The sequence below is a fragment of the Suncus etruscus genome, chromosome 9, assembly GCF_024139225.1.
Source record: "Suncus etruscus isolate mSunEtr1 chromosome 9, mSunEtr1.pri.cur, whole genome shotgun sequence".
Lineage (NCBI taxonomy): Eukaryota > Metazoa > Chordata > Mammalia > Eulipotyphla > Soricidae > Suncus > Suncus etruscus.
The window spans coordinates 64,345,606-64,372,448 of NC_064856.1; the positions used below are offsets into that span (position 1 = coordinate 64,345,606).

Below are 26,843 nucleotides of genomic sequence, written 5' to 3' on the forward strand. Positions count from 1 at the left end.
CGATGGTTCGAAGCCCAGCATCCCCTATGGTCCTCCATGCCTGCCAGGAGCAATTTCTGAACTCAAAGCCAGGAAGAACCCCTAAGCACCACTGGGTGTGACCCAAAAACCAAAATAATAATAATAATAATAATAATAATAATAATAATAATAATAATAATAATACACAAAGACAACAGAGACAAAGGCTAGGAGGACCAGTTCATGGTAGGAAGCTAATCACAAATAGTGAGGTAGTGCAGTTAGGGCAGAGAAGGAAACACTATGACAATTTTAGTTGGAAATGATCACTCTACATAAGAACTGGGTGCTGAAAGGAGGTAAAGTGATATGTATGATATGCGTTCAGTAAAGATACTGAAAATCTATGTCTAAAAAGAAAAAAGGAAAGAGAAGAAAAATGTCTGCCATAGAGGCAGACGGGGTGTGTGTGTGTGTGTGTGTGTGTGTGTGTGTTGTGAAGGAAACTGAAGAGTTGGTGGCAGAAAATGTGCAGTTTTGTAAGAATGGATATAGTACATTGTATGACTGAAATTCAATCAAGAACAGAGCTATAACTGTGTGCCTCACTGTGATTCAATTAAAAAAGAAAAGCAGTATGTGAACAACTGTGTCAAATGTTACTGGCATCTGCGTAAGTGATGACAATAAAGGTGCAGAAGGTCCAAAATCAATGCAAACAAAAGCATAAAATAGGGAGACTGTATGTAGATGATGTTTTTTTTGTTTTGTTTTTGTTTGGTTTTGGTTTTGGTTTTTTGGAGGGGGGGGTGAACCACACCCAGTGACATTCTGGGGTTACTCCTGGCTATATGCTCAGAAATCGCCCCTGGCTTTGGGGTGACCCTACAGCTCTGCTATCAATCCGGCCCCTAGATAATGCTTTTAAGATGTAATTTTGTGGCCTGGAGAAATAGTACAGTAGGTAGACCATTTGTCTTGAATGTACCAGACTTATTTTGATCCCTGGCACCCCATGTGGTGGTCTTCCAAGCCCACTAAGAGTGATCCCTCAATTCAGAGCCAAGAATAAACTCTAATCACTGTCTGGTGTAGCCCTAAAATAAAAATGAAATGTTATTGAGAAAGGAGCAGAAAAAAATACACAGTAATATAAGACCAATAAAAAGCTTTTGCAGTTATTTTCTGTTACAAAGACCAGACAATGCAGCATATTCTATTTTATAGAAAATGCAAATGAAAGCCCCTGCACTGGTGAGAAAGAATAGGATCCATTGCTCCCTGAAATGTCTCCATGTAGGTGGAAGAAGATAAACAGGTGAGAAGCATATGTGCGCTTAAAACATGTAAAACTTTCTCAGTGAAGGAGAAAAACATCACTTATAAGCTAAGAATGAGGAAAAGAAAACATAAAAAACAAAATAAAAGGAAATGACATAGGATGAGAAAGCAAGCAGTAAACGAGTACTAATCAGACAAACTAGAGCAACACAGATTTCAAGTAAGTATGCTAAGGATCATAGGAAGTTAATGAGAGTCACCAGCATTGCTAAAAGCTGAATGCTGATATGGCAGACAAAAGATAAAAAAAAAATCCCAGAAAGCAGAATCCACCAGAATGTGCCAAAAAAAACAAAGTTGTCATGTTTCAGCTACTTGCTTTTCTCCCAGATAAAAAGTTGCACTTTCCAACATATGTACACTTCATTATGTATATTTATGGTTTAGACAGAGAAATATAGACTCTCCTGCAAGCTAACTTCAGTATTCAGATGACAGAAATAAATCCCTCCTTTGTTTGTTTGTTTGTTTTGGTTTTTGGGCCACACCCGGCAGTGCTCAGGGGTCACTCCTGGCTCCACGCTCAGAAATAGCTCCTGGCAGGCACGGGGGACCAAATGGGATGCCGGGATTCGAACCACCGTCCTTCTGCATGAAAGGCAAATGCCCTACCTCCATGCTATCTCTCCGGCCCCATCACCTTGGTTTTTTTAATTGATAAAATACTACTTCTATCCCCCCCCACCCTACTTCTATTTTTTAATATATAAAATTTCATAATCTTGGGGCCAGAGAGATAGCATGGAGGTAAGGCATTTGCCTTGCATGCAGGACATTGGTTCAAATCCCAGCATCCTATATGGTCCCCTGAGCCTGCCAGGAGCGATTTCTGAGCTCATAGCCAGGAGTAACCCCTGAGCACTGCCAGATGTGATCCAAAAACAAACAAACAAAAAAAAATTTCATAATCTTATATGAAAACAAAGTCAAAGTGACATATTTTTAATATCCACAAACATGAAAATTATGGACAAAGTACTGTCTATCTTCACTATATAAAGAAGATTTATAGATCCATATAGACCTCTGCCCCCAAGCAAATCCTGGTAGGGTCAGTTTGGTTCTAGTAGCAAATTCTCCTTTCCCTCCATAATCTCCCTTACAGGAGACTTCCATTGCCCCAGAATCATACCCATCCCTCTCCTGGAGCTACTAAAGGACAAGGTTAAAGAAAAACTCATTACTACCTACAATGAGGACATTTAAGGATAAGACAGAGGTTAGCATAAGAGAAATATAGGGGCCCAATATAGAGCCCCGCAGCCATGAAAATCTTGTTATATAATAACAATAATATATGTGTATGTCTATTCCTATAAAGAACAAATAAGAGCAGAGTCGACTGTAACATTTAATAAATATAATTATAGAGCTTCCAAATTTCCTAAAGAAATGGCAAAAAATAAGTTTGAATATAGATGAAATGTCTACTGTAGTTTTAAGATGTGAGGAAAGACATCCTAAATTATTTCAATGAAAATTGAATTTTTCATTTTAAACTTATAGAAAATTCAGATTTGAAAGATTAATTTAGATTTGATTAATTTTATTAGATTTTAAATTAGATTTTGTTGAAAATTTATTCCACATCTATCATTTTTTTCATAAATCATATTAGCATTAAAACAACAATATCATTCTTTCAATTCCAGATTTTAAACCTGGTATACTTTCTAAACAATCTTTCCTTATAATCACACTTCTCAAATAAAATCTCAAAAAACTGTTAACACTGATGCCAAAGTAACAGTGTAGCAGGGAAGGTGCTTGCCTTGCACACAGCCAACCTACTAGGTTCAATCCCTGGCATCTTAAATGGGCCCTCCAGGAGTGACCCCTGAGCACAGAGCCAGGAGTAACCTCTGACCACCTACCTAGTATGATTCCCCCACAAGTCCAACAAAAAGTATCTGATACGTAAAACAAAGGGGAATTTAAATACCAGCAAAATCTCATACACAATGTAAACAAGTATATTCTGATGTGGGGTAAAAAGATATAGCTTAGAAACCCCAGTAAAAGAGCCTGTAGTAATTTATATTTAACCTTGTTCACTGCCCACAGATTTAAAAACAAAAAGGTTAGCTACTTAGCAAACTTTTTAAATAAAATGTAAAATAACTGGGTAAAGAAATAACTAAGTAGACACTAGCCTGCAGCTAAATACTAAAAATAATTTTTTCTTACAGGTACTGGATGTTAGAGCTGGCTAATGCAAATTCAGTTATTACTGGGACCTAGAAGAAACCCAAACACTGTAATTTAATCAAAACCTTCCTAAATGGAGATTATTTAGCATCAATGCTAAATGGAAATTAGAGTAACTTTAAGAATATCTAAGGGCCTGGAGAGATAGCGCAGCGGCGTTTGCCTTGAAAGCAGCCGATCCAGGACCAAAGGTGGTTGGTTCGAATCTCGGTGTCCCATATGGTCCCCCATGCCTGCCAGGAGCTATTTCTGAGCAGACAGCCAGAAGTAACCCCTGAGCACCGCCAGGTGTGGCCCAAAAACCCAAACCCCCCCCCCCCCCAAAAAAAAAAAAAAGAAAGAAAGAAAAGAAAAAGAAAATCTAAATAAAACTAGAGTGTTAATACAGTGGGTAAGGCCCTAAGGGAAGAGAAAGACAAGGAGAGAAGGAAGGATTGGGAGGGAGGGGGGAAGAGGAGAAGAAAGGAGGAAGGGGGAAGGAAAGGGTATGGGAAAGGGAGGGAGAGAGAAAAAAGAGAGAGAGGGAAGGTGGGAGAGAGGGAAGGAGAGAGAGAGGGAGAGAGAGAGGGAAGGAGGGAGAGGGAAGGAGGCAGGGAGAAAGGAGGGAGGGAGGAAGAGGGAAAGAAAGGGAGAGGGAAGGGGATGGGGAGGGACAGAGAGAAGCTTATAGGCAAGAGTTTTGGGTGTTATCTAAGAAAGCACAACTTCATCAACTCATGAATCATGAAGTTGGTAGGCTTCAGAACTGTATGCTTACAGAATTCAAGTTCTGCCAAAATTCCAAATAGGGGCAGGAGAAAAAAATAAAATAAAATTTCAAATAGAACTATGAGAACATTAATTTCCCAAATCTACCACCTTCTTATTTATTATCTATTGTGATTTCTGCAAAACCTGACATGGCAAACTCAGCGTTTGGATTGGGTGTTTTTTTTTTTTGGCATAGCATTACATATTACTTTTATTTATATTTTATTTATTACTTATATGTAAAATACATTTATCATATGTTGTATTAGATAATTTCAGTCAATTAACATGATTAAGAACAATTGGTTTCCAAGCAGCAAAGTTTCTTCTCACCTGTCTTTGATGATCCAGATCGGCTTTATTACCAATTAAAATCATTGGAAACTCATCACGATCCTTTACTCTGAGAATCTGTCTTTGAAATTTATAGATTTCTTCAAAACTAAAAGCACAAAAACAAATTCAATCTATTTGGTGAGAATTCAGCAAGTTCAATGTCTATTTCGGTACTTTACTACTTTTCTATTTTAAGAAATAAAAATTCATATAAAACAATGCTCAAGACAAAAAAGTAGCTCTATATTTAACAGTGGTACAAACCTTCCTCTATCTGTGACTGAAAAGACCAACAGGAAGCCCTCGCCCGTTCTCATATACTGTTCTCTCATCGCTCCAAACTCTTCTTGTCCTGCTGTATCTAGAACTAAAAGAAAAAAAAAGGTAACTGCTTCTATCTTATGTTTGGGCTTCCTCTCAAGGGGAGCCTCAATTAATGTGATTCCTTTAGAGACCATCATACTTAGTATAACAAAGAAAAGATATCTTCTTTGTTAATAAAATACTTAAAGAGCAATTAGCACAGCTGTAGGGTGTTTGCCTTGCACGCTACTGATCCAGAATGGACCCATGTTTGATCCCCAGCATCCCATATGGTCCCCAAGCCTTCCAGGAGTGATTTCTGAGTGCAGAGCCAAAAGTAATCCCTGAGTGCCACCAGATGTGGCCCCCAAAACAACAACAAAGAAAACCACCTTAAAGAAATACTAAAATATTCTTAGCATTTTTCTCTCAATAACAAACACAAATATATTATAGTGGCAGTGAATTTCAGAGTTATCAGCATCATCGATTTTGTAGTCAGAACATATTAGCATACCAATTACAATGATAAATATATCAAATACTTAGGGGGGGTGGTGGTGGTGGTCATAAAAATCTTTGAAATCTCTTGGGTGTTTTATCTCCTTCTTAGGAAGAACTAGAAAAGAAACCTGAAAATTCAAGAAAGAAAATCTGATATACTTCCGATTTAGGCAAGCCAGACCAAAGTTATCACTGAGCACTGAATTTCTTGACCAAAAGAATTAAGCAAGTTAAAGAAGTCTTTGTCTTGAAGAGATGTGGGGTATTTAGCCAAGAAAAAATAAAACACTATTTGCTAAGGTTTTGTGCATTAAATTCTAAGCAAATTATCAAATTTGAAGCTTTTCTATATTTACTTCCCCTGCTTTAACTGTCACTTAAAAAAAAAAAAAAAAGCAAAAACAAAAACAAAGTGAGAAGAATTGAGTCCGGCATATTTTATCCAAATATATACAACACCCATAGGTTATGACCAAACTAGTTTCACAAGAACAAGAGCCCAGTGATTGTTTTCACATTAGTCAAACTATCCAATATGCAGCTTTATCAAACAAAATGAATGAAAGATTGACTTATAGTCAGTATCATCTTATTAGATGACTCAATGTAATTAGGTGTCAAATATCTCAACTGTAACGTTTACCTAGGAAAGAGTTCACTTTTTAAAAACATGCAAATTATCAAGTATGGGAAAAGGACTTACTATCTAGCCGGGCAGCTCTATCATCTATGACACACTGCTTTGTGTAAGAATCTTCAATGGTTGGATCATAATCTGTCACAAAATAGGACTGTAAAAAAAAAAACACACAAAAAACTTATTTTAAAATGTATTTTCTTATCCAGGTACAAATGTAATTTTATCTAATCCCACTTACTGAGAAGTAATCAATATATTTTCATTGAACTAAAGTTTATTCAACTATGTCAATTCCTCTTGATAATTCATTCAGAGAGTCCAGAGTTACAGTACAGTGAGTAGGGCATGGCTGTCCCCGGTTCAATCTCAGGTATCCCATATGGTCCCCCCAGCCTGAGCACAGAGCCAGAAATCACAAAGGCCTGAGTGCCACCGAGTGTGGCCCAAAAAACAAAAGTTCATTCAGAGCATCTTCTGAGTGGAGGGAAAGCACAAATTTCCACTAAAGCATGCTTTAAGATTATGAAAGACTGAAGAGTTTTTACAATCTATGAAGTCAGAAGTTCTAGAAACACAAAAATCAGTAATTATTTTGACCTATTTGCAAATGGATATCAGTTTTTTTTTTTTTTTTGGTTTTTGGGCCACACCCGGCGGTGCTCAGGGGTTACTCCTGGCTGTCTGCTCAGAAATAGCTCCTGGCAGGCACGGGGGACCATATGGGACACCGGGATTAAAACCAACCACCTTTGGTCCTGGGTCGGCTGCTTGCAAGGCAAACGCCGCTGTGCTATCTCTCCGTGGGGCTGGAGAGATAGCATGGAGGCAGGGTATTTGCCTTGTATGCAGGAGAGTTGTTCGAATCCGGGCATCCCATGTGGTCCCCCATGCCTGCCAGGGGCAATTTCTGAGCGCAGAGCCAGGAGTAAGCCCTGAGCACTGCCGGGTGTGACCCAAAGCCCCCCAAAAAACAAAAGAAACAAACAAAAAAACACAAATGGGGTAACAGAATCTTTATCATCTTCTTCTCTATCCCCCATCCACCCACAATGAAGAAGGCCACCTTCTTTTCTCACACTTAAATCACAAGATTTCAGAGCTATTTTCATTTGCAGTGATCTTTGTTTTGCAATGCTACAAACTGAGCCCGGGCTTTACACATGTGGGGTGCTCTAACACTGAGTCATAACCCTAGCCCTTTCATTTTTTTAATCTTAAATTCTAATTCACTCTATTTTCAAAGCCTCCCAACTGCCCAACTTGTACCCTTTGAAATCACATCAGAAGAAAGGACAGGTAAAGTATCAGAGTAAGAAGGGAAGAATCTGAGTTGACTTTAAAAAATCTCTGCGTTACATTTCACTTTCCTTAAGATTTTAACAAAGAAAACAATAGCCACCACCAGAATCTGAGAGAATTTACTTCTTCCTTCTAACAAAGAACACCAGCCAGAGGACACTGACAACATCCTTCTTTTGTTCCAAGCAGCTCCTTTGCTCTCTCTTCACTTGACTGACTTCCTCAAAGCCTATTTTCCCATTGACTCCGTATAAAATCTGAAGGAATGACTAGAAAAAAGACAGGCAGGCATCTTGATACTAAGAACCTGTCCCAAGAGTTCACCATTCTTCAGGTGAGGGCCCCTGGCAACTGGCCTGCAGGTTCCTGAGATACGGCATTCTTAAGCAATAACCCTGAGCACAATGACCTCCGTAAATACCCAAAAGCTTCTCAGAAATATGCACTTTGAACAGAACAGTACAGAAGCCTGGGGGCGGGGTGGAAGTAAATACTGACTGGCCTGTGACTGTGATTTCACTACTTTTTTGAACACTTGCCTATTTTCCACATTTCATTTATACTTTAAGACTGACTTTAATCACAGAATCCATGATGCTCTTTCCCTTTAGATGCTTTCACTTAAATGCAGGATGAAACAAAGTCTGTAAAAGAAACCAACAGGAGTGGATTTTAATGAAAAGTCATCTCCCGCCTCCATTTAAAAGTAGGTAACAAACTAATCCTGGACTCACTTTTTAGCATCCACACATCTCCTCAAAAAGTAGACCCAACTAGTAATAATAGTCTTTGTGCCCACTCTACACAAGTTAAAAGGAAAGTCTTTCACCCAAAATAAATAAGGTCTTTCACCAAGCTAGTTGAATAAAGCACACTGTTTACATCTCTTTTTAAGATTCCTTTCCAGAAGCACATTATCCGCTGCAATCTGATACTGCTTGCTGCACTTTCATCTTGTAAAACCTGAATTTCATTGACTACTGTTTATACCTAGACAAATCTCTTGCACTTTCCCTTTCATTTTGAAAATGTTTCAATTCAATATTTTTCCCAAAAGTCCAAGTCCTGCAAAATAACTAGAATTCCTGCAGATGATATTTTATCTTGAGAAAATGAATGAAAAAAATAATTTTTTAGGGGCTGGAGAGATAGCACAGCGGCGTTTGCCTTGCAAGCAGCCGACCCAGAACCTAAGGTGGTTGGTTCGAATCCCGGCATCCCATATGGTCCCCCGTGCCTGCCAGGAGCTATTTCTGAGCAGATAGCCAGGAGTAACCCCTGAGCACCGCCGGGTGTGGCCCAAAAACAAAAACAAACAAAAAAAAAAAAATCAAGAGTTTGGGGCCAGGCGGTGGCGCTGGAGGTAAGGTGCCTGCCTTGCCTGCGCTAGCCTAGGACGGACCGCGGTTCGATCCCCTGGTGTCCCATATGGTCCCCCAAGAAGCCAGGAGCAACTTCTGAGCACATAGCCAGGAGTAACCCCTGAGCGTCACAGGGTGTGGCCCAAAAACCAAAAAAAAAAAAATAATAATAATAATAATTTTTTATTGAGAAAGCATTTCTTTCTAGTTTATTAGGTACCATGATTTACAATACTGTTGGGTTTCAGGCAAACAATATTCCAACTCCATAGTCACAGTATCAGTGTTAAACTGTATAACAGATTATTGATTTAAACAACTATAAGGCACATTAAAATCATTGCTTTTGCTTAACATTTTATGTTTTCTTCACTTTTGAAATATAATCCAAATGCTCTAATAATTTTTGCTACTTTACATTTACTGGTATGTAATTATTCTGTTCATTAATTTTTATGAGAAATTAATTACTGGAATCTCCACATGCTTCAGTCCACATTTCATCTTTACTTTGTCCTCTTATTATAATTTGTTTGTAGAGATCAGCTTTTTATTTTCATTCCTGCTGGAAATAAAAAACTATCCTCATTCAAAGAATTTTGATCCTGAGTCTTTTTGTTTTGTTTTGGTGTGGGGGTCACACCCAACAGTGCTCAGGGGTTACTCTTGGCTCTATACTCAGAAATCGCTCCTGGCAGGCTTGGGGGACCATATGGGAAGCTGGGATTTGAACCACCGTCCTTCTGTATGCAACGCAAACGCCTTACCTCCATGCTATCTCTCCAGCCCCAATCCTGAGTCATTTTAAGGAATATAATTTTGGGGGAAAACTATAGATCCAAGAACTCTTCCTAATACTAGTAAGTCGTAGGTCAGAACATGCCTAGAAAGGTATTCATTCTATTCAGGATACAAACACAATCATCATACAAATATAAAATTTTTGTCATTTAAGCATGAGTACCAGATATGTGAGGCAGCAGATCATCAGTAAGAAATCGATTTCTGCTGACAGGACAATACTGAATTTAATTCTAAGTCTGCTATTTTCTAGGTATGGAACCTGAGATAAATTATTCTCTAAACTAAAGTGTCTGCTAAATAGAATAATATAATAACTTCATGAAGGAGATGGCATACAGCAATAACAGTATCAAGAATCTTAATAACTGTAAGTGCAAACCATAATTCTATATTCTTTTTGTTATGTGGCTGGAGAGAATGTCATGTTTTATTTTTGTTTTGGTTTCGGTTTGGCCATACCCAGCAGTGCTCAAGGCTTATTCCTGGCTCTGTGCTCAGGATCACTCTTGGTGGGGCTCAAAGGGAAGCATATAGGGTGCCAAGGATCAAATCTGGGGCGGCCATGGGTAAGGTAAGTGTAGAGAAAGCCTCATACCCCAATCCCAGGGAAATTGGGAACTCAGGTCTGGAAGCGATGCCGACACAGGAAATAATCCACATACGTCAGGGTGATAAAACAGGTTCAGGAACTTCCACCACAAGTTATCTGCCAGCAGGAAAAAGGGTACCAGCAGGCTGACAAACAAGCTGTGGGCCAAAAACAGAACTCTCCCTGACCTTTATTGGAAAGAGTAGAAACACCCCCATGGGTGGAGAACAGGTAGTGGTAGGGGGCCAATTCAGAGGTTCTCCCCACCCAGGTGGGATAAGCACATGCAAGGAAGAAATATCCTGATTAGGTTGAAAACCATTTACTTCAACAGGTAAGGATGCTTCCCCCTATACTATGAACTCTAGCCAAAAGTAGTAGTCTTGAAGGCCCAGAAACAGAAGTAGTGACCCCAATCTTAGTTACACATTACACCGTGAGATTTGGTACTCATATGTTGTGAATCAAGATTAAAACTTCCTGTTTGGGTTCTGGAAATATCTTTTAAATCTAAGCCATGATTATACAAGTAAAAACCTTACATCTGTGGGCCAGGAAGGTGGGCGCTAGAGGTAAGGAATCTGCCTTGCAAGCATTAGCGTAGGATGGACCTTGGTTTGATCCCCTGGTGTCCCATATGGTCCCCCCAAGCCAGGAGCGATTTCTGAGCGCATAGCCAGGAGTAACCCCTGAGCGTCAAACGGGTGTGGCCCAAAAACCAAAAAAAAATTTTTTTTCTCTTTAAAAAAAACAAAAACAAACAAACAAACAAAACCTTACATCTGTTAAAAAAAAAATTAACCACACTGAAACTGTGGAGACAGAGCCTGGGAAGGAAAGATTTGAGTTTGATGGCCAGTACTGCATGGCCAAGTACCAGAGTGGACTACTGGTTCCCAGACATGACTACCTCAAGGTAGAGCCTCACTGGGAATCTTCTAGGCCCAGCACCACTGAGGGGGAGTCAAATACAGTACAGAAAAATTAACTGAGGTATACAATTTTAAGATTTATTTGCTCCTCCGAATGCAGATAGCATGTAGGTGAGTTGCAGTTAAAAACAGTGAGGGTTAAAGAAACATTCCTAACCTTCTTCCTTGATTGTTCCCTTGATCTCAATCAGACCAAATAAAAGGCTCCCTGGAGCTTATAGGATTCAGTACTTTGTTTACATGGTATGCAAAACCCTCACTTAGAACTGTGTTGTTCACCAAAACCTTTATTTCCTACTATTTGAAATCCATCAGCTAATTGCTCTCGCTTTCTTGGTTTTATTATTTGTTGAGCAATTATTTCTGAAGCATCACAAGGACAAGATCCTTTTACAGCCCACTCTATTTTACACAACATTCAGTACTTATGCAATGATTAGGGGTTGGGGTGAGTGTTAATACTGGTCAAAAGAAAGAATGAGTATGAAATGCTGATGCCATCTTCTTGAGAAGGCAACAACTGTGTAGCCATGTATAGGAACTTTGTGCACCTTCGTGCGCAAATATCAAGCTCTAGCAGTTTGCAGAGAAGAAAATAAGTCTCTCTCCTGTTGGTGGGAGAAGTTTTCAGACACACTCAGAAAAGATACTCTGAGGCATAAATCAGGTAAAAGCAAGCACAGTATAACACTGTGCCACCTAGTTAGGTTGAGAAAAGGAGGGAAGATGAAAAAATCAGAACACACTGAACATGGAAATGGAAAGAAAGCCAAGCTCTTTTCTATATTCTGTTGTTAAAGTATGTTTAGAGAAGGAGCCTGTCTAAAGCAAGATGACTTTCAGGTAGTATGAAGAGTCCAATAACCTTCTCTACTGTTATCAGAAATTGTGGAGAAAAATTAAGACTGAAGAAGCTCTCCAATAGAGACAGAAAAATCTATTTCCCCTTATAAAATCTGATCTGGGTCAGGATAATGGAAGCAGTCAATAATGCAAGCTAATAGTGTGATAGACAGAAGGAATATTTTTCCAGATTATATGCCATTGAATTGCACAACAGGAGCTCTACTTGGTCTAATTGCCAACTCAGCATCTTCCCATTCTAAGAAACCTGAAGGAGAAGTGGGCAGGGAGAGAGGGAGAAAAGACAATGAGCAGAACCAACTTCTGCATTTGATGGGCAGAAGTGAAAACTCAATTTTTCCTGACACCAAACTGCCATTGGAATTGTAGTTCCCAATTATTGCCACAGAGAGGTGCCTGATCTACACACTGGAGTGGGTAATTTACTGTTGTTTCCAGGACACACAGTAAACCCAGAAAAATAACTTAGTACCAAGTCAGTCCACCACCCCAGAACGTAACATAAAGGAGGCTAGATCTAAAGTACCAATGAGGAGTCATCACTGAAGGGCATGGCATTTCTGAACGGCACCATTCTGAGTCCTCTCAGAAAATGTGGAAGGTGTGAGAATACTTTGCTAAATATCAGGATCTGGGTAATGTGTATACAAAGTGTTCATTCCACTATTATCTTATTTTTGCATATATATGAAAACTTTCTTATTAAGATGTTTAGTCTGGTGAGAGCACAAACACTGAAAGAATAAAAAATACCTAAGAAATCCTTTTTGAAACTACTTAAACCCAACTTGAGTCAGAAGAGTTTGTTTTCCAGTTCAAATATTTCCAAGATTCTTTGAAATACATATTTTTTTTACTTCGATTGGCCATCCTCCAACACCCCTCCCTCACATACAAACAAATCTGAACTTCCTGAAGGTAAAGACTTTTGTTGAAAGTAAGCATCTAGACCAGGGGTGGCAAACAGGATTTTTACCCTCACTCAAAATGGCAAAATGCAATATGTGTTTAATATGTTATCGTTAAAATGATATGATTTTGTGTGAGTGTTTGTCTGTTTTGGCAGGTCAAAACAGTATGGTATGGCTCTCTGACTGTCACAGTTTAAAATTTTGGCTCTTTGTGTGGAATTTGTTCGCTATCCCTGATAGACTAATCATCCCTAATGCAGGACTTAGAAGGCTTTTGGCCAATGTGTTCCAACTCACCTACCACTTGTTATCCCTGGAGGGAGGGAACAGTCATACTCAAGCTTCTTCAATCACAGTAATATCCATCACTGAGTGAGCAATGACTATCACTGAGTGAGCAGCTATTCTCTTTGACAGTCAATTATACCAGGTGTTAGACATAATTATTTTCCAACTCATTTTCAGTGATCCTTTCTTTATATAGATCTCTCCCTTTATCAGTGCTTTAAAATGTGACACAAAAGAACTGTTACTTCTTTCAGACACATCTATAAACAAAATTAAACATACATGAACCCTATCATTAATAGTATTGTGAATCACGTTGAAATATTTTTTCATTTTCATGCTTTTCATTCCTTTATGTCCCTATAAAATGAGTAGAAGTATCAAGAAGAATCAAGAAGAGCCAGACAGTACAATGGGTAATGTGCTTGTCTTGCATGTGTAATCAACTGGGGTTCAATCCCTGCCATCCCATGTGGTCCCCATGTACCACCAGGAGTGATACTTGAGCACTGCTAGGTGTGACAAGAGGACAGATGAGGAAAGGGAAGATGTGAGGAGGGAAGAGAGGTACCATCCCACCTCCCTAAGTTGAGTGAGTCCTTTAAAAATTCATTAATCTCTCCATTACCCACTTTCTCATGAGAATATGGTAAGAAAGGGGTCGATTTAAGGAAGGCATACACATTGCCCCTTCAAATATGGCAGCAAAGAAAGATAATGAAAGAGGAAAAAATCTCCCAGAGAAGATACATATGGCAGATCTGCAACCCTGAGGAAGAAGTCAAAAAGAGGAGTATAGGATTTAAGAGCTGCAATCATGGGGCAGCACTAGGGGCGTTTACCTTGCATGCCTACCTGGGAGGGACCTGGCTCAATTCCTGGCATCCCATATGGTCCCCCAGCCTGCTGGGGCGATTTCTGAGTGCAGAGCCAGGAGTGACCCTGAGCACCACTGGTTGTAGGCCATAAACCAACCAGTAAATCAATAAATAAAGGTTAAAATAAAAGTGCAATTGCCAAATATGAAGAGTGCTGTGTATGGCACACTCTCTTTAGTCAGGGAGATTTTGCTGAATTTCTTCTACAATGTTTGGTGTGTGATCTTTTACTGAGGATGCATTTTTACTAGCTGTGAGAAACTAGAGATGCCCTTTAACTCATCTGAAACTCAATCTTTTGTCTAGAAAGAATATGGAAATCATACTTCACAGGGTTGTCTTAAAAAATAAACATACTGTATTTAGAGTATAAAGAAACTAAACAGAATCCAGAGAGATAGTTTCACCTGGGTTCAAGCTCCAGCACCACATGGTCTCCTAAGCACCATTTAGTGTAGGTCAACCCTCCCAATAATTACAATTTATAAATAAATTACAGCATAAAATTTATAAATAATGAAGGACAATACACATCTTACTTTCTCTTTCTTTGCAAGGCAATCAATACTTCATTCAGAAATTATCTCAAGAACCAGAGCATAGTACAGAAGGGAGGGTATTTGCCTAGCATCCAAATGATCCAACTTCAATCCTCGGACATCTGCCAAGCCAACCAGAAGTCACTCCTGAGTTCAAAGTCAAGCGTAACCCCTTAGCACCACAGTGGCACAAAAACAAAAACAAATCATCTCAATATAAAATTATTCCTTTGATTCTTTTGTTTTTGATGGTGCCAAGGAATCAATTCCAATCCTTACACATGTATGGCAAGGGTTCTACCACTAATTCACATTCCCAGCCCTATTTTTATTCTTAAAATGATGTTAGTCTGGGGCTGAAGCAATAGTGCAAGGGTAGGGTGTTTGCCTTGCACACGAATAATCCAAAATGAACCTCGGTCTGATCCCTGGCGTCCTATATGGTCCCCCAAGCCAGAAGCGATTTTGAGTGCATACTTAGGAGTAACCCCTGAGCGTCACCAGGTGTGGCCCAAAAACCAAAAACCAAAGGAAAAAAAAAATGATGACAGTCCGATTATTTTCACAGCTTCAAACATCAAAAGTAAGCTGTGTGACATATAACCAAATTTGATGTATATAATGTAACTGAGTACTTGGAGTTACTGGGTATTTTACAATAGTTTATCTTTTCATAGATATAAGTGCCTGAATGATACAATGAACTAATTTCAACAGGTATAAATATAAAACATCTTTTCAAAGCCTTTTGTGGGCAAGATTTTCCTTACTGGTGAATGAAATCTATAGCAAGTTTCTAATTTTTTCCAATCATTCTGATTATAATCATTAAATCTTTTTCAGTCCCAACAACCCTGTAATTCCAATAATTAAATGTCTGTGGCAGTGTCTTAATTGCACTCATCAATAACTCATCTAAATTAAGGTTTATCTCTCCCCTTCCTAGATTAAGCTGAGAAGACTAGAATTAGACTGGTATCTTCCTTCTACCACCAAAAAGGCTGTCTCTGGCTTCTGCACAGTTAAGAGTTGAGAGGTAAAGGAAGCTGAGAAGCTACAGCAACGAAATCTAATATGCATGCTAAATATTGAAACCGAAGGGTTTTCTCAGAGTCTCCAAGATGGGGACTCCAATACAATTTCTAGGAAGTTTCCATGGGTTCCCCCTTCTGGTTCATATCATCTTTTATGGTGTCATGCACAACAATCCTCTTTAGATCACTTGAAACTGATTCCACCCTGAAGATGGGAAATATTGTCTTTCTAAGTACAGACTGCTAAGAAAAACACTCTTCCTTTTAGTCTATGCTATGCAGTCTCAGGAATATTTATCCACACATTATCAATACTTGCCTTTATATGAAGGTATGTAGCAAAACCACTTGTAGATGTTTTAGTGAAGGAGTCTTAAGACAAGCATCCCTCTCCTTTGCATTATGTGAATGAGAACAGACACACAGACACCAAGCACACCATGCCTCACCCAAAAAATTCTTGTCTCAGACCTTTAGCTCGTTATACCTTTATGACAGACACATGGGGATAACATGTATTAAACCAGTTTAAGGTCATATTCTTTGCAAAACTCTAAAATTTAAAAGTAACTTGGCAACCACTGTTTTATTTTCAGCCTTGGGAAGGGTTAAAGGAAATCTAACTGGATTTGATTTCCAGTTAATGCAGTGATCTACATTCAACTAGGGCTTAATATATCCAATGCTGATCATGCTTTTAGAACTTCCTTGAAGTTAGGCAATGTACCTTCCACGTAATTAAAATCTCAAAATATTCACTGTTGGGAAACGAGTAATTACAAAGATCTTTATGGGGAGTTAGTAATTAATTTCCCGGAGCACAATAAGGACCTAACTAGCTAAGAGTAGAACCTCTTTTCTAAAACAAGAACAGTATAAATTCCTCTGGTAACAAAAGCAAAGACTACAGTAAATTCAGGCAGCTGTGAACCAGAGCTGGGCTCTTCCTGGTGTCCTTTTAGACAGCAGCTGTCAAGTCACAGAGAACCTTTGTTCCCTGAAACACCCCCCCCCCATTTTTTTTATATCAAATGTTTCCAATATGTTTGATATTGCCATTGAAAATCCCTTATTTTAACAGGTATTTTTTGATGGAATTTTAACACTTCACTTGGCCTAGTGTATATGATATTACAGATATCTCCATAATTTATTTCCCAGTACTCTGAAGAATTTTTAAAAAGCTACGCAAAGTCCAATAAGTAATCCTTGGCTTTTTTCTAAACAAAAATTTAGGTTGTCAATGTTCCTGATGATCTCAGACTATCTAAAGCAGGGTTCTCAAACTCGCGGCCCGCGGGCCATTTGCGGCCCTCCGTACAACATTTTGTGGCCCATGGCTGGCCTTCAAATATCGCAGTATTCGCAATTATTCGCTTACTGAATAATCGCAATAAAAATTGCATTAGTAAGAAAAAAAATCGCATTAAACATTCAATACCCCAAGCAGTTCCGTTCGGGGTATGCAAATGTTTAATGCAATTTTTTTTCTTACTAATGCGATTTTTTATTGCAAATATTCAGTAGGCGAAATCCCTTATGTGGCCCTGCCTCATCCCGACTTTGCCTCCTGCGGCCCCCAGGTAAATTGAGTTTGAGACCCTTGATCTAAAGCTACTAGGTATCTTTCATGTGACTTCTGTGAAATCTTGTGAGGTCTTAAAACATATATCTCACATATAGTAAGTATCGCAGAAAATCAATGGGCCAGGAATACAACAAAATAAAGTACAAATCAGCTCTAAATCTATTATCTGATGCTCATTTTTCCAGGAATTTTGCTCTAAATTGTAGTTAGGTCCATAGAACAGACCACAAAAGCTATCATTAAGGGGTAAAGGAGAGGAGAAAAGAAAGAGGGGGGGGAGAAGGGGAGTGAGAGTGAGGGAGGGGGAGAAATTATGGGGGGAGGGAGGAGAGACAAAGAGAAAGAAACATGGAGAGGGAAGAGAGGGTAGGGGATGGAGGGGAGAGGGAGATGGCGAGAGGGGGGAGAGAGAGAGAGAGGAGAAAGAGGAGAGAGCGAGGAGAAAGGAGAAAGAGGAGGGAGAGAGGGAGAGAGAGAGAGAGAGAGAGAGAGAGAGAGAGAGAGAGAGAGAGAGAGAGAGAGAGATACAATGTAAGGTTAACCTGTTTTGATCCCTGACACTACATGTGGTCCTCTGAAGAGCCAACAGGAGTGACCACTGAGAACAGAGCCAGCAATAACCAAGCATTGTCCAGAACAGCCCACAAACAAAAATATTGAAAAGGCTACAGGAATAGTCCTGAGAGCCAGAAGATAATACAGAAATTAAGGTGCACACCTGGCAAGCACACCTGACCTGCATTCTTTAACCAATCCCCATGAAAACATGACCTCAGGAACATTGTAGGGCCCTGAAAATTCTTAGGTACAAAGATTGTGGGTTTTTTTTGTTTTGTTTTGTTTTGTTTTGTTTTGTTTTGTTTTGTTTTGTTTTGTTTGGAGCAACACCTGACAGTGTTCAAGGCTTTGATGATCAGGACTCCTTGATAGGTTCAGTAAGGGATGCTGGGGATCAAACCTAGATAGGATGTATGCAAGGCAGATGCCATAACTGCAATGCCATCATTCCAGCACCTTAGACACTAGGATTGAACCACAGATTCGGCTGGCTAAGTATGGCCCCCAAGCCCCAAAAGAAATGCTGTCTTGAACCAGTATTATTATTGAGCTCCAACTCTGAAGAAGTGTCATAAACCCTGAGAAGAAAATTGGGTAAAGAAGTAATAGCACAGCAGTAAAGTGATTGCCTTGCAGGAGGCCAACACAGGACAGACCACAGTTTGAATCCCGGAATCCCATAAGGTCCTCCAAGCCTGACAGGAGTGACTTCCTGAGCGCAGAGCCAGGAGTAACCCCTGAGCATCGCCAGGTGTGACCCAAAAACAAAACAAAACAAAACAAAACAAAATCTGAGAATAAATGGAAGAGAATTTGTTTTCCCTATTCCAGGACAGAATGAATCAGTCCTAAACTAAAAAGTTCTTTATCTCTCGGGGTATTCCCTCTAAACCCTAGCTTCTTCATTTTGCTTTATTCCCTACCACTATACTTTTCCTCTAGCTTTCACCTTTTTCTGGAAACAAAGCCACTGCATTCTTCAATTAAAATTTATAATTTCCACAGAGAAAAATTACCCAGAAGCACTACGTAGAAAATTACAGGTCAAATTGAAGATATATAAATAAGGTAACTCAAAGCAGTCCTTCAAATGATGCTTACTCTATTTACTATTATTCAATATTTTTTGGTGAAGAATATAAGGGATTGAAGCCAGGGCCTTAAAATAAATATGCACTCTGTTACTGAATTACCTCTAGATGCTTCTTCTTTTGTGTATGTTTGCAAGCCAGCTAAATTCAAGGTTTACTCCTTGTTTGGTGTTGCAGTATCAACTCCAGGCAGTTCTCATTGATCATATGTGGTATGACTAGAACTGAAAACCATACTGGTCACATGCAAGAACTGAAAACCAATACTGGTCGCATGCAAGGCAAGCACATAAATCCTTGTACTATCTCTCTAGTCTGAGGTGCTTGCTCTTTTAAAAAGAAAAATACTAACCAAAACAGTACAATGTTGACAAAGGACAAATAGGGAAAAAAAATTATTAAGAAGAGGTAAATCACTGTCTACATTAGTTTCCTGAAGGAGCTGTATCTTTTCTTCATATTTTTTATCCTTCTTCTTCTAACTCTTCCCTCTTGACTCCCCTGGATTTTTTCTTTCCATCTCGAGTTCTTTTTTTTTTCTTCTTGTTTTTTGCTCAATTACACTGAGTGAGCTCTTCATTATAACAACTATTCATATACACCAACTATTTGTATGAAAAGCTTAACTACCTATAACTAGAAACAACTGAGCAACAATAAGTCAACAGTCAGTATTAATCATGCTAGCAGATGTAAAGTTGAATCTATTTGCAGTTTTGATTTGTATCTCACTAACAATATGCTGAGTATCTGTACAAACTAATTGGTCACGTATATCATCTTTGGGAAATGTTGACAGGAGCAACCTCTGAGCACCAAGCTAGCAGTCCCTGAGCACCCCCAGATATGGCCCCAAGAGCAAATGTTAAAGAATAAAGTCTCTTAGTTAGTAGTATAAAGCTCCTAACTTTGAACCTTGAGTCTAAGTCCAGTTACCCACCAATAATTGGCTGTAATTCCTACTTCTATAAACCAGTATTTCTAGATAACACCAGTTCCTGTGCTCTACCACCAGCATTTCCCAAGTCATGCATGCTTCACTCGGTGTGCTATTTGCAGCACTCCCAGCTCAATTGAGGAGCAAGTCAGATTTGATCTAAGCAAAGTTCAATCCCAGCAAATACAACACTTAAGTTAGACAGCTGAGTAAAGAAAACATCTAACACTTTTGAGGAACAGTAAAGAAGCCAACAAATAAAGTGGTAAATAAGTTTAGAAAGTTCACAGGGAAACAAGCAGAATAAGGAACTAGGATTTTAATCCAACTAAAATAAAAACCATGAACTGGCTTCACAATCCTCCTAATCAATAGAGGATTCTTTCTGATATTTCCTTTTGAGGGGATTAATCAAAAATATCCACGGCCAGATAGTAGACACTTCCCTTGCATACAGCTGACCTGGTTTCGATTCCATATATAGCCCCTCAAGCCCTGCCAGGACTGATTCCTATGCATAAAACTAGGAGTAAGCCATGAGCAAAAATGGGAGTGTAAGGCCAGAAAGATAGCACAGTGGGTAGGGAATTTGCCTTGCATGTAGCCAACCCAGCTCAATCCCTACCATCCCATGTGGTCCCCCATGCCTGCCAGTAGTAATCCCTGAGCACTGCTAGGTATGGCCTAAAATTCAAAATAAATAAATTTAGAAAGTGTGATTCAAAAGCTAGTCTGACGGGGGATGGGGGGTGGGGTAACTGGAATGAACGCACCAGTTCAACCCCTAGCACTACATGATCCACCACCCACCACATCCCACCTCCCAGCAGCACAAAGTCAGAAGTAGCCCAGTACCAGGGTTTCGTTAAAAACCACAAAAACAAAAATACCCATATGTTGTATATATGAGTGTATGTGTGTATGTAACACTTTGCTTCTGATACTCATTCAGGTTTTTTAGCAAAAGCATTTTATATCTGTTTAGGAAAGAGAGGGTTTATATAAAACATGTTTGTTGTTTTACATGAGCATTCTGTTTTGCTTGGGGCCACACCTGGCAATGCTAGGGGTTATACTTGGTTTTATACTCAGGTATCATTCCTAGAATTTTTCAGGGGGCCATATGGGAAGTCAGGGAATGAGCCAGGGTTGGCTGCATGCAAGGCAAATACCCTATCTTTATACTGTCTTTCTAGCCCCAGGAGCATTCTTTCTTAAATGAAGGGAAATTAATATGATAAAACTACTAATATATAGGCATAGGCATACATAGAAACAGGATGTTCAGGAAGCTTTGTTTGTTATTATAAAAAAAACTATTAATAATTCAAAAGTCCCTAACCAGGAACAGTTAAATGAATTATATCCATTCTATGCCACTAAAAGAAATTAAAAAAAAAAAAAACTCTATAAATTTCAACAGCATGTTCTATAAAGTTTACTTATTCAACAAATATTTGTAAAATATTTACTGGTATTTTATAGCCCTGAGTGAAAATAGAAACGACGAGGTTCTGGCACTTGTGGAGCTTCCATTTTAGCAGAGAAATAATATAAAAGTATGCAGGATAAAACTGATTATTTTTTAAATAAGTGCAACTCAAAAACAGAAGAAGTAGACAGAGAATGAGTAGGGAGAAGGAACTTAACTTTCAAAGTTGCATAGTCAAATGTTATAGCTAGTGGTCTAGACCACAATTCAACTTTGGAAAGAACTTTGCCAAGTCTGTATCACTGTTGTTTTTTCATAATAGTGAAAGATACATTCTTCATGGTCTTCATCTCAAAAATGGGAGAAAAGAAGAAATGGCTCTCCCCAGAATTTCTCTTCAGGCCACGTTCCAAGAAATTCAGTCAGCACTACTTAGAAAATGGCTCTGGCTGGTCACACCAAGGACCACCCCTACTCTTCTTTCTGGTTTTTACCCTCACTTCTCCACCGAGCCTTCCCTCACTCCAGCAGACAAATTTTAATCAGACTACATCACTGGATAAATTTAAACTCTTTTAAGTGAAGACAAACATGATTCATATCAAACAGAACCACATAAACATTCATCTTACAAAAATATCCAAGTATGTAGATTTAAAAAATCAAGAGCCAAATGGCATGCGTCCATAGAATTTAAGACTTAACTCACACCATTTAAAGTCAGAAATTATAGCCTGTTTATATATGCACAGTTTAATTTCACATTAAAAAACTGCCACACATCATTTGTAAAGCACATGAATAAAAAGTAACATGCACCAAATTCTAAATCACATTTATATGCAGAGGCTGATCTAAAACGATTACTTCATTTAATAAAATTACTTTTACAGTACATGTAAGCAAATTCAGTAAGGATTTTACTCACACATACTGTGCTGCCCAAAATGATTACAAAATGATACCTGTGAATATGACCTCTTTTGGAAATAGTCTATATAGATATTACTAGGTTAAGTATCTCCATATAAAATCATACTGGGTTAAAATCCAATGGCTACGATTTTATAAAAGAATGGGAGATGTGAGACACAGAGAATATGCACAGGAAAAGGCCAAATGAATTAGGAGCCAGACTGAAATGATGCATCCACATGCCAAGGAATGTCAAGGACTCTCAACAACCAACATGAGCTAGAAGATAATAGACAAGGAACATATTCATCCTCAGAGCCTCCAGAACTCTGAAAATTAATTTATACTGTTTAAAGATAGAAAACTAAGTATAGGGCAGGGAGATGTGGTTCAGAGATAAAATCCCTGCCTTACAGGTCTGAGGTTGTTGAGTTTGAGTCCCCTAGCTCTGCCCCATAAGCTGAGTCAGATCCTAGTGGTACTGCCACGGCGATTACTTGTATCAGAGCAAATGTGAGATCACTGTTGAGCACTGCTGCCAGTGTGAAACCCAGGATATAGCAATGATAACAAAAGTAAATATGAAGAAAAATAAAGCTACCACGTTTATAGTAATTTGTTACTGTAGTCCTAGAAAATATAAGGTTTCTTTATAAAATTTAACCTCCTGGGGTGACCTTGGGTGCAACAATCTAGCATTTGCCAGAAGTACAAACTGAGTAAGCACTGCAACCAATTGCATGCAACTCTCAGTCATCTCCACAGCAAAGAAAGGGGGAAAACAAAATATTATATCCTCATTGTAAAAACTCTCGTAAATGAAGACCTGGGATTAGAGTGGAGAGGGCAGGGGGCTTGCACTTCACATGGCCGACCCAGGTTCAATCTCCAATACCACATATACTCCCCCAAGCTCCACAGGATTGAGGGGTCATTCCCTCAATCACCATTAGGGGTAGCGAAAATAAAACAAAACAACTATGGAAAAATCAACAAAAAAACTTAAATGGTGTTATTAAAAATTTAAGGCTGGCTATGTGATTTCAAGAAAAATGTAAAATGAAACATGTATTTCCCAACCCTATAAGTTAAGTAATTCTTTCTTAAAATGCCCAAATTAAGTCTATTATTAAAGACTGTTTACAATCAAGTTCATATGAAACCTACACAACTATGAAATTGAGAGTCTACAATGGAAATTCTGATCTAATTTTAACATAGGTCTTATCATTGAAACACACAAATGGGAACTACAATTACAGGTTTATTGTCATGGGGGTTTCCAACAAGGTGCTTTCCCTTGACCATTTTGGGTCCCAAACTGTTCTGGTCTCTAATCATAATTTACATAAAAACTAAGTGTCCAATTTTAAACATAAAACAACTGTTAAGTTCACAAAGGCAGCAGCTGAAGATCAAAACATTCACAAACTTTATTCACTCTCTATGATACCCCACATCTCCCTTTCATTAATTTTCTCAAAATAAACTAATAGCACAAAAAGCAATAAAGAGAAACACCTAATAGCTAATCGCAACAGCCAAGGTTGGAGAACAAAATAAGGAAAAAATAAATAAATGAGAAAATGTTTGCTAATCAATACTGGCACACTTCTTCATGTTATATTTACAGTGTTTTGTTAAAAATAAAAATTCAGGGGCCAGAGAGATAGCATGAAGGTAGTGAGTTTGCCTTGCATGCAAGACAGTGGTTCGAATCCCAGCATCCCATATAGACCCCTGAGCCTGCCAGAAGCAATTTCTGAGCATAGAGCCGGGTGTGATCCAAAAACCAAAATAAATAAATACATAAATAAATAGAATAAAGTTTCACTAACTTCATGTACACTGAGCTATTTTGACATTCAAACATTTACTCAAAATTAAACACCATTCCCGAGCAGCATCACCTGGGAGCTATACATAATTACTTCTTGCAAAGAATACAGAGTGGGATGGTTTGGGATAAGAGGAACTTTACAGTGAAGAAACCAAGCAAACATCACTTCTGCCAGATGATCAAGGTCAACATCAACAGTCATAAAATGTGTTGATAGTATGTACTCGAGATGATGGGCTGAAAATGGCACTTGATGTCTCCCCAAAACCAGAGTACCAGTCCAATCAAAAGAAAAACATCTGACAATCCCAACAGTGAGTCATTCTATAAAATACTCCTCAAAATAGTCACGTTTGGGGCTGGAGTGATAGCACAGTGATAGGGCGTTAGTCTTTGCACGCAGCCAACAGGGGATAAAGCTGGGTTCAATCCCCAGCATCACATATGGTCCCCCATGCCTGCCAGGATCAACTTCTGAGCACAGAGCCAGGAGTAACCTCTGAGTGCTGCCGAGTGTAACCCAAAAACCAAATAAATAAATAAGTAAATAAATAAATAAATAAATAAATGTGAAAAACCGTCACAGTCACCTAAAACCAAGCAAAGGAAGCCAAGAGAAGCCAAAAGGAACATGACAACTAAATATATAAGGTGGGGTTCTCAGGGAACAAAAATGGAACATTAAGCAAAAATTGAATAAAATATGAAAACTTGAACAAAATATAAATTGTAATTAAAATTGTATATTAATAATGGTTAATTATAATAAAAATGCCACAGACTGTTAAGATATTAATAGAGAAGCTGAGTGCTGGAAACTTTGTTTACCATCTTATTTTCCTACAATTTAAAATTTCTTCAAGACATAAATCAATAAAAAAAATTTACACAGCAGTCATTTTCAAAAATGGTTTTCTTTGCTATCTGAAAGTAGACTATGCCAATGGCACAATTTGGTGAATTATGTTTTGGTCTAAGGAGTGCTTTAATTCATATAGAAATTTTTGAGTTCTCATAACCTACCAAATAGGAGTATCCGAATTCCAGGTTACAGGGGAAACCTGAAAGCATTAATGAAGGTACGGGAGTAAGATTGTTGTCATATGTCTACATATAAATGCTTAAGAATAAAAACTCTGCTTTATCAATAAGGGACATCAGGAAAAAACTTGGTTTTTCTTCTTGACCTTCTTTTGCAATCTTTTAATTATACAAAGAGGACAATCATAAAACAAATGAAATTTCTAAAGAAAAAAGTCATTTGGGGGCAGGAGCGGTGGCGCGGAGCAGTAAGGCGTCTGTCTGCCTTGCCGACGCTTGCCTAGGATGGACTGTGGTTCAATCCCCCAGCGTCCCATATGGTCCCCCAAGTCAGAAGCAATTTCTGAGTAACCCCTGAGTGTCACCAAGTGTGGCCCCACCCCCAAAAAAGTCAGAAACTGGGAAAGAAATTTTTTTTTTCATATTTCCCCTCTTTCAGTTAGGACGAAAACTCTTCTTTAGGATAGGAAAATCCTGTTTCTATGAACTCCTTAAGGTCACCACATATATCTAGAGGAATAATTGCTAGATAAATTCAATATGGACATGTAAATCTTTACACCAAGGATGAAGTACTACCTGCTTGGTTAGTGTCCCTTCTAAATGAAGCTAAACATTTCTCTCACAGCAGGACTACTGAACCCATGATTGAGTAGGAAGCCCTCACTATTTCTTCCAAAATGAGGTCCCTGCTGAGCTCTGCTCAGTAGTTCATGAATCAGCTAAGACAGAAAAAATGTGTACATGTACACAATGGAATACTATACAGCTGTCAGAAAAATGAAGTTATGAAACTTTCCTATACATAGATGGACATGGAAACAACTTACTGCACTAGTATCCTGTAGTACATGCTAGGAAAATGGAAGAATTAAGATTGAGTGTTGGAGCTAGGGACAGAGGGATGAAAACTATGCTAAGTGAGATGAGTCAAAAGGAAAGAGACAGACACAGAATAGTCTCACTCATCTGTAGGATTTAAGAAAAATAAAACATAGTATGGTAATAATACCCAGAGACAAGAGAGATGAGGGCTGGAAGAACTGACCCATGATACGAAGCTCAGCACAAAGAGTGGTGAGTGCAGTTAGAGAAATAACTATACCAACAACTATCATGATAATGGTAGTGAGTGATAGAAATAGAATGCCTGTCTCGAAGAAAGGAAAGGGGTAGGGGAGGAGGGAGATGAGGGGCATTGGTGATGAGAAGGTTGCACTGGTGAAGGAGCGTGTACTTCTTTATGACTGAAACCCAACTACAACATGTTTGTAAACATGGTGCTTAAATAAAGATATTAAAAAGAAAAATTATACTGAAAACGGCAATGCACAGTAAAGAAAAATCAATCATATTGATGATCTACTTCTGTATCATCACAAGTAAGCATAAAATTCCAGCTTAACACTTCAAACTTTCTAAGTAACATATTCATATATCTACAATGATTTGACAATACATTATAGTGTTTTCTGTGTGCACTATATTCTGTGTGCATATATTAGTTGAAACCCCATACAAAGTCTATTCAGTGGAAGGCACTCTTATTTTAGTCTCCATTTTACAAGTAAGTAAAGAGATGTAAGAATTTAAGCAGTGGAGTGGGGGTTGATTCAAGTAGTACGACTTGATTCCGAGCCCCAACTACAACATTACATAGGGAGCTACCTTTCGAGGAACAAAATATGACCTCTTATTTCTCCTTATTTATGCACTCTAAAATGCCAGCTTTCTAAATCCTTCTCACCACACACCTCACTCAATCCTGTCTTTTGTCAAGTGGGCAAGCAGCCGAAATTCTTCATAAGTATAGGGGTTTGGCCAGCAAAGCAATACACATAAATGTAAATTATCCACACTCTAAAAGCAAGCTTTCAAAAACAGTCCAGCTCCTGTACC

At 38.6% G+C, this 26,843-nt stretch overlaps 1 protein-coding gene across 1 annotated transcript in view; it reads right to left on the reverse strand.

The window, feature by feature from the left end:
• The window catches only part of RRAS2 (RAS related 2), a 92,633-nt gene that overhangs the window by 15,484 nt on the left and 50,306 nt on the right, over window positions 1-26,843 (reverse strand). The window contains exons 2-4 of the mRNA XM_049781090.1: window positions 6,107-6,194; window positions 4,861-4,963; window positions 4,594-4,702 (exon numbers count right to left, since the gene is read on the reverse strand). Coding sequence (XP_049637047.1) covers window positions 4,594-4,702; window positions 4,861-4,963; window positions 6,107-6,194 — 300 coding nt within the window. The remainder of the gene's footprint in view (window positions 1-4,593; window positions 4,703-4,860; window positions 4,964-6,106; window positions 6,195-26,843) is intronic.